The sequence below is a fragment of the Rhinolophus sinicus genome, linkage group LG05, assembly GCF_036562045.2.
Source record: "Rhinolophus sinicus isolate RSC01 linkage group LG05, ASM3656204v1, whole genome shotgun sequence".
Taxonomy (NCBI): domain Eukaryota; kingdom Metazoa; phylum Chordata; class Mammalia; order Chiroptera; family Rhinolophidae; genus Rhinolophus; species Rhinolophus sinicus.
The window spans coordinates 50729760-50737972 of NC_133755.1; the positions used below are offsets into that span (position 1 = coordinate 50729760).

The 8213-nt window shown below is 53.0% G+C and overlaps 1 protein-coding gene and 1 long non-coding RNA gene across 2 annotated transcripts; one reads left to right on the forward strand and one right to left on the reverse strand.

Moving 5' to 3' along the window:
• On the reverse strand, positions 1 to 5967 carry TEX261 (testis expressed 261). The gene is made up of 6 exons (XM_019718748.2): positions 5781 to 5967; positions 4811 to 4890; positions 3492 to 3645; positions 1577 to 1644; positions 749 to 851; positions 1 to 582 (listed from the first exon to the last, which is right to left on the reverse strand). The coding sequence occupies exons 1-6, from the start codon at positions 5848 to 5850 to the stop codon at positions 467 to 469; spliced, it is 591 nt and encodes a 196-aa protein (XP_019574307.1). The 5' UTR covers positions 5851 to 5967; the 3' UTR covers positions 1 to 466.
• A 73-nt stretch (positions 5968 to 6040) lies between these two features.
• LOC141571562 (uncharacterized) lies at positions 6041 to 8003 on the forward strand. The gene is made up of 2 exons (XR_012496401.1): positions 6041 to 6139; positions 7568 to 8003. It is a non-coding gene; the product is annotated as an uncharacterized LOC141571562 (long non-coding RNA).
• Positions 8004 to 8213: the final 210 nt, after the last annotated feature.

Genomic DNA, 8213 nt, shown 5'->3' on the forward strand with positions numbered 1-8213 from the left:
TTAAGGCAAACAATGCCACCTAGGATCTTTATTCAAACAGGAATCAGATTTGGACAGAAATCACAGTTCAACAGCAAACGCTCTCTCGGAAGTGCCAAGCCATGGCCGTGCCCCACGGCCATCTGCCCAAAGAATTCATCACTGTCTGCTCTCCAGCTCCATGGCCCCTGCCTGCCCCAGCCGAGCCAGAACGTCCTGACTCAGCACGGAAGGGGGTGGGGAGGACCACCGAGAGCCCCGCTTCCACACAACCCCCGGCCAGGCAGGCTCTGCCACCCCTTGGTGCCCCCTGAGGTCACAGCCTCTAGCAGCGTCAGATCTGAGCCTCCCAAGGAGGGTAGGGAGGGGGCTTCAAGGAGAGTGGAAGAAGTCAGGGAAGGTGCCTTCCAGGCTCACTGCCCCCACCTAGTGGAGGCCCAGGGGCCTGACTCTCCTGATCTTGCCCCCGCATCCCCTCCCAAGGGGATCAGTACATCTTCTGACGACTGGGTAGAATGGCCTCTTTGATGAAGGAGAAGACAACCAGGATCCCTAAGCGTTTGCCCCGCTTGCCTTTGGTGAAGTAATTGGAGACCACGTCATCTGTGGAGACACAGGCAGGGAGATGAGTGTGTGTGTCTGAATGTGAGCACAGCGCTCCCCACCTGAGCCCAGGTGTCTCCATCACAGGGCTGGGCTCCAGCTCCCCCAGCCGACCCAGGCCTTGCTGGTGTCCTCCCACCGTGACCCCTCACAAACCCCTTCTCACCTCCTGGCTGCATGGTAGAGGGCAGGACGTTCTCCCCAGCCGACAGTGACACAAAGAACGCAAATGGGATTATCCACAGGCAGAAAGTGAAATAGGCCAGGACCTGGCAACAAGAGACACTGAAAAGAGTGTGTCCCTGGCAGCGCCAAGGGTGGGCCGGGCATAGTCACCGGGTTCCTTAGAGCGGTGATCACAAGTGCACAAAAGACTCTACACCTGATCTCTGAAGGGGGCCGGGGTCTGGGAAGCAGAGACAGGACATCCTGACGTGGAGACAGAACAGTAGGGAAAAGGGGAGCTGAAGTTGACTGTGGCCACAACGCCCACATTTTGGTTGCTAGGACAAGCAACTCCTCTGAACTGAAGGAGGCAGGTGGAGAGCAAAGCCATAACTGACCCACACTCCCCAAAGAAGTGACTTGTTCTTCCCCAGGGGTCTAGACTAAAGCGGCGGGGCGTGGAGAAATCCTCAGGGAAGGCCGTGGTGGGCCACTGCGGGGGGCGGGGGGGGCCGGGTCCAGCCCAGTGAAGTCCGAGTCAGAGAAGGCCGCCCTGCTGCCCCCTCTGGACCTCAGGGGTTTAGGCTGCGATCCTGGGAGACCCAAAGGACTCACTGGGGGAGAGCAGCGTCCTCCCCACCTCAGCCCAAGGGATCCCTGCTCCTCGTCCACACTACTTTCTAAAATCACCTATACTAGGTTTTTAAAAATGTGTTATCCCTAAAGGGACTCAGTTTCAAATCATAGCTAAGTTCACAAAGCATATCTTGCAAATCCTCTTTACTCCCTCTGTCCCTGTTATTAGTTTCATGAACTAAACACTTCTTACCTCTGAGAAAGGATAATATTCTTCCGCAAAAAACTGAAATGCTAGGTAATGATTCACGACCACTAGCCCTGTTGAGGGAATGAAGAGTCAGTTAGTTTTTGGGGGAATAACACAAAGCTGGACTTTTAACCTTCAAAAGGCCCCTGGAGTTTTAGTCCTGACTTTACACCCAACTCAGTATGGCTTTGGGCCAAGTACACCACTCTCCAGGACAGTTTCCCATCTGTTAAAATGGGAGAATTAGCCCCATCTGCCCACTGCAGAGCGCACTTATGAGTAAAATTAGAAGGCAGGTAAGAAAGCTCTTTGAGAGTTATAAAAGAGACTTCAGTTACGTACTCCGGAGCACCAGGACAATTAACCTGGTTTTTAGGGGCTGTGAGTCCTGAAGAGAACACGCCCATGGGCAGTGGGGGGAGGAAGTCACGGGTGTGCAGGTCACACGCTCCCAAGAGAGTCCACTCCAAAATGGGTAGCAGGGAGGCTGCCTCCTCAAATAAAAAGGCTCTCACAGAAGAAAAGGGCAGTTTGCTAGACACTTTGGGAGGTGTAGTCTTAGGGTCCCTCAAAATTCTGGAGAAGGGGGTCCTTCCTTAACCTGCCCCAGGGTAAAGTACACTGTTCTGAACTGGTATGTCCTGGATCCCCACACACCTCCTGTGTGCAGCTGACTTTGGGAGAGAGCACGCGGGCACGTGCCGGGGATAGGCTGCTCAGAGACAGGCACCTCTGCTTCATCCCATGGTTGAGGCAAAGGGCAGGCATCCCTTCGGGCAGGGGACAAAGCATCCCCCCAAAACTGAACAGCCCTCACCCCTCACAGCCAACTGCCACATCTCTTTTCTTCCTCTCTAGCCCCTCCCCTTCGAAGGCAGAGCCTGCAGCTCTGCCACGCCTAGCCACACACCAGCACTAGGCGTCCTGGAAGATAGGATGCTGCCTGATGCCCATAAAATCGTGCAGAAACTCTTGCAGGCATCTAAAGGGCAGGCTGGGGGAGCCTGCTACTGGGGAGGTGGGCAGAGGGGTGAAGGGCCTCCCCCCTAGAAAGATGCAGAAGGGGGCCTGGTCTCCAGGGAAGGGCTCACACACCAACCCCACTGGACAAATCCTTTGGTGAATCACACCAAGGCACGCAGAGAAGAGGCCAGCCAGAGCTTTAACACTGTGCCCTCCTATGGATAGTATTCTTCCCAGATTCTCCCACAGAAATAGGAAAGTAGTTCTGAAAACCTCCCAATCCCATGTGATATCCTGACCAAAGATGACCAATAATGATTAAATGGGAGAAGAGGCAATCCTGGTAACCAAATACTTTCCAGAACCTTTCTCGTGACTATCTGTAAGTACCTACCGTGTGCCAACTCAGTCTCCCAAAACTCAGCTTTGAACAGATGGGGAAACTAAGGCCCAGGGAGAGGAAATGACTCCCAAGAATCAGGTAGCAGAACAAAGGCAGGAAGGCCAGGGTCCCCCAAACATGCAGCTGTCTGCAGCAGGCCCCCAGACCCATGAGGCTCGTCTTCATCATGATACTGGGCCAGAAGTCTGGATGGGGGGCTACCTGCCTGCCAGGGAAGGGCTTTGGGCTTTCCCTGGCCAAGTGGTACCTTAGGGGCTCTCACTACCCAGCCAGCCCACCTCTTCTCTCTTTCCAAACCCTTCTTCACACTTACCTGGGAAAGCCCTCCCTGTCTGAGTATCCCACCCCCACGCCCCACTCCCACCCAATTCTAGTTACTTGAGCCAAGGTGGGCTCTAGGCTCCTTGTGTGAGAACACCACCTCCCCATCGGCCTGGCCTCCTGGAGGACCTCAGTGGTTTGCCTCTTTTCTCTCTAACCCCTTCAGTGCCCTGGACTGAGCTGGGCATATCCAGCCACCTCAGCTGCCTCCTCAACTCTGCCCCCTCTCACCGCATGACAGGATGAAGTTAGGCGAGGTCAGCATGATGAAGGGGAAGGTCTGGAGAAGGCCAAAGTAGACGAGGTTGGTGAAGAGGCCCACGCCAATCATGCAGGTGGGGAAGCGCTCAAAAACGTAGAGGCCAACCAGCACAGCCGTGGAGAACTGAAAGAACCAGAGGCACACGGTGCAGGGAGCCTCTTCTAGGCCGCCTTCCTGGACTCATCAACCCCCAGGCACTTGGGGCAACATGAGGTCCACACTTCAATCTTTCCTCCTCCTAATCACAGGTCTGATCTCCCCGACTAGCCGCTCAGCTCCTTTAAAGGGTAGCATCTTTAAATGCCATTCTCAAGGTTTGCAACAGCAACACAGTAAGAAAGTCTACACTGTGACCCCAACACAAACATACATACATATAAACAAAGTTCAAATTTCAACTCTAGTCTTTTCCATTTTTACGCTGATCATGACCTACTGACTTGACTATATAACTCAATAATGAATCCTACCTGCAGTTTCAAAACGCTGCGCTGAAGGACTTAGAGTTGTCGGTGCTTAACAAATGGCAGTTGGTTGAATGAAGGTCTAATTCCTGTACCAACACCCACAAGCTGGACCTCAGAACCCAGAGCTGAGAGCTATGGTCTTGTCTCCACCACTAACTCCCTACCCCAGGCCATAGAAGTGGCTGCTGCCACTGGTGACTTGAAAGGTACTGACGACTCCTGTCCAAATACGCTCCCACCGCCACCCCCCAGCCTTTCCTATCGGGGGCAGAAATCTATCCACCAGCAGTCACGCTGTGGCTCTGACATCAATGGCAAGGATTATGTCTTCAGAAAGAGAAACCTTCCATGAGACCTGGGGAGGGCAGGGCCTGGGACAGGGAAGGTGTCTCCCTCTTAGGACGAGTCGCTTGATCCAATGAGAAAGAGGGCAATGAACAAGTACTCAAAACTGCCCTTAAGGTTCCTCTCAGTTCCAAATGCTGTGAGCAGAGCGAGGGGCTAGAGACAGTGGAAGGCAGCCAAGCAAAGGCAACGCCGTGGTCCCGTCAACAGAGAATGTGCACTCAGCTGTTCTCTTAAGGAACCAAGAACGGGGTCTGCAGTGAAGCGATGCCACTTGGGGAAGGAGGCAAAGAAAGACCTGGGCCCAGGACAGCACACCCAGGGGACAAAGTACAGGGCTGGGACGTAGGGGCGGTACCCTCAGCAAACAGCGGGACAGAGGTCTCATCATCCATGCCACACTTTCCCCACTTCCTCCTTTTGAGGCAGGGCCAAAGAGTGAGGGGGACCTCACCCTCGGGAAGGCGGCCACTTACCCAGATCATGTATTTTATGATCCTGCTGGTGGCCACTGTGTATTCTTCTATCAGTTCCGCCAGGTAATACAGTCCAGCAGCTGGGGGGACAGGAAGAGGGACAAGAGAGAACATTACCCAGTGTCACTCCCACCATCACAGTCATCCCTTTATCTGCAGCTGGGTGCTCATCACCCCTCATAAATTCTATAAGGCAAGGAACAAACCAAACAATTTATGTGTTGCCCTCCCAAGTCTGAAGAAGTAAAACGATCAGGGAGAGAGAGTTTTTTAAGGAGAGATTTCATAGTAGTGGAAACCTGTTATCTGACCCTCAGCACAATGCTAACTTCTGGCCCATAAAGAGGACTTTCATTCACTCATTCGATAAATATCTGCAGGGCACTTGTATGGTCCAGGTGCTGGCTGGGCTGAGTGCTGAGAATACAGACAAGTTCTCTTCTCTGACCCAGCTGGGGGAGGGGGAGGAGAGAAGAGGGAGGGTAATCAGACGATCCCGTTGTGACACTGCTATTTTAGGGAAAGTAGGGGCACTGCTGGACCATCAAACCCCACAGGGAGGGCTTCCCGGAGGAGGTGAGCTATCAGCTGATATCAACAGTACAAACTAGCCCGAAGGAGGAAGCATGTCAAAGTCAGAAAAAGTAAGAAGTTCGAAGGGCCGGAGGCTAAAGCGCGGCAGAAGATGTCGGGTAAAAGTTCAGCGCGGTGCGCCGAAGCGGGGAGCTCGTGAGCGTCTCCTGGGAACTGCTGGGGCGGACTTGGTGACACCTGGAAGGACTCGCGGTCAGGATGGGCTGCTGGGGTCAGCAGGAGGAGCAGGACCAGGCAGGGCAGGAGGGGGGAGCGCGAGGGCAGGGAGCACCCGGCAGGGGGGCCCCCGGTCGCTCCGGCGCACTCGTGGTGTAACCCCCGGCGAGCACAGATGCCGGGGTGGGAACCCGCGCGGGCCGGGGTCGCGCACTCTCACCGACGGCCAGCGTGATGAAGGACACCTGGATGAAGAGCGACAGCCAGCTCAGCACATACATGAACCACATGGCGCCCCCACCCCGCCCGGCCCGGCCCCCAGACAGCCGGGACGGGCCTGCGCGCTCCGGCTCGGGCGATACGGAGCCGCCGCCACCGCTACGGCGTCCCCGCCCCGCAGACGGCCGTGCGCCGCCGCCGAGAGGAGCCCGGCCCGAGCGCCGACCCCGGCAGCGTCCGGACTAGCGCCGCCCATCGGCGCGGAGGGCCAACTGCTGCCCGTGCGGCGCGCGTGCTCGCGGACCGCCAGACTTCTACTAGAGACAGTCCGCGATGCAGCACCCTGGGCGAGGCAGGAAGGTACAGCGGGGCGGGAACGAGGCACCAGTACTAGGGCTCGGAAGGCAGTCTCCGGCCCTTCCTTGTGCACTCCCGCGCCAGCCTGGAGGGGTGTCCAGGGCAGGGGAGGGCTGCATGACCCCCTCCCCAGCAACCTCGGGCCAGAAGCCTCCAGGCAGGTTGTCCACAGGGCTTTCTCTTGCTACCGCAGGTAACGGACAAAACTAACGTGTTCCAGGAGGTGTGCTAAAGGCTAGGCGATATGTTCATGATGGATAGTAATCCGATGATGTAGATCATGTTATGGATGGGGGAGCTGGGGCCAAGGAAAGTTACCTTGCCTCAGGTTATACATCTAGAAGCGGCACACGCAGGCGTTGGGGCGGCGCCTTTGATCAGCCATCCTCAAGCCCAACTCTCCCTCTGGCTGAGTTCCTTTGGGGTACAGTCCGCACCTTTGTATCGCCTGCAACACACCCAGTGCAGGGCACGCAAGGCGCCCACTAGGCGCTGAATGCATTTACTACATATACCTCTGGGAGAGTTACTGGCGGGGCACAAGGAGCCGGGCAGTCCTTGTGAAAAAGTCCCCCATCTAGTGGCTGCGACAGGCACTCAAAAATAGAGTATGTGTACCGGGAGTCTGGCGTGCTTCTCATCTCAGAATATTTTTCATGCATAAAAATAAATGCATATTCCTCAAAAAAGTATGCAGAATTACCGTATGATCCAGCCATTCCACTCTTAGGTATATCCTGAAAAGTATGGAAAGTAGGGACTCAAAGAGATTTGTACATAACATTATTCACAATAGTCAAAAGGTGAAAACAACTCAAATGTCCAGCAGCAGATGAATATAAACAAAATGTGATATATAAATACAATGAAATATTATTCAGCCTTAAAAAGAAAGACATGAAATTCTGACAACTGCATCAACATGGATAAACCTTGAAGACCTGATGCTAAATGAAATAAGCCAGACACAAAAGGACAAATTTTGTGTGATTCCACTCATCTGAGGTATCTAGAGTGGTCAAACTCATAGAGACAGAAAGTAAAATGGGGGTTGGGGTGGAGGAGGGGGCTATGGGGAATTAACGTTTAATGGGTCCAGAGTTTCAGTTTGGGAAGATGAAAAAGTTCTGGAGACAGTAGTAGCGATGGTTACACAACATTATGAAGGTACTTAATGCCACTGAACTGTACACTTAAAATTGTAAATTTTATGTATCGTTTACCATGGTTAAAAAAATACATAAGGCAAAGCAAAGAAATTATATTGAAATACAAATATCAAAATATATTTTAGAAAACTAAATGTTTGATTAATAATATATGGGCTTCTTTATTAATGCATAACATAACCAGATTTAATGGAAAATCTACTAATTATCTTCCTGTGACATGAGAAATATATATACACGTACATTTGGTCTCTGCCCCTAGGTCCTGACACAGAGCTCCTAAATCCCTTGGAATTTCCTGGGTGATAGAAGCATCTTTTGTGTGAACAAAGTGACTCTTGGTGAGCTCCTGAATAGCTTCAGGATGGGGGCTGGTCACTGGAAAGACTAAGCCATGATTACAAGCTTGGAACTTTCTATCTCACCCCCCTCCTCAAGGGAGGGACAAGAGGCTGCAGATTGAGTTAACAATCAATCATGCCAATGTGCTGAAGCCCTCCATATAAATCCCTAAACTGAGGGGTTCAGAGAGCTTCCAGGTTGGTGAATGCATATACATTCTGGGAGGGTAGCTGCAGTCTCCAAGGGGACAGAAGCTGCTGCACTCAGGACCCTCCCAGACCTCACACAATGTATCCCTTCATCTGGCTGTCCAACTGTATCCTTTATCATATCCTTTAATAAACTGGCAAATGTAAGTGTTTCCAAGTTTTGTGAGCCATTGTAGCAAATTATCAAACCTGATGGGGTACGTGGGATTCCCCAAGGTTGTAGCCAAGTCAGACGGAAACGTGGGAACCTCAGGGACCCATGACTGTGACTGGCATCTGGAATGAAGGCAGTCTTGTGGGACTGAACCTTTAGACTTGTGGAGTCTGATGCTTACTCCAGGTGATTAGTGCCAGAAT

What these genes read in the sequence shown, in the direction of transcription:
- TEX261 (XM_019718748.2), bottom strand. Translation starts at nt 5,850, where the DNA reads ATGTGGTTCATGTATGTGCTGAGCTGGCTGTCGCTCTTCATCCAGGTG. An exon ending in CTTCATCACGCTGGCCGTCG is followed by an intron (nt 4,891 to 5,780) that starts GTGAGAGTGCGC and finishes CTGTCCCCCCAG; the next exon opens with CTGCTGGACTGTATTACCTG. An exon ending in CTCTACCATGCAGCCAGGAG is followed by an intron (nt 583 to 748) that starts GTGAGAAGGGGT and finishes GTGTCTCCACAG; the next exon opens with ATGACGTGGTCTCCAATTAC.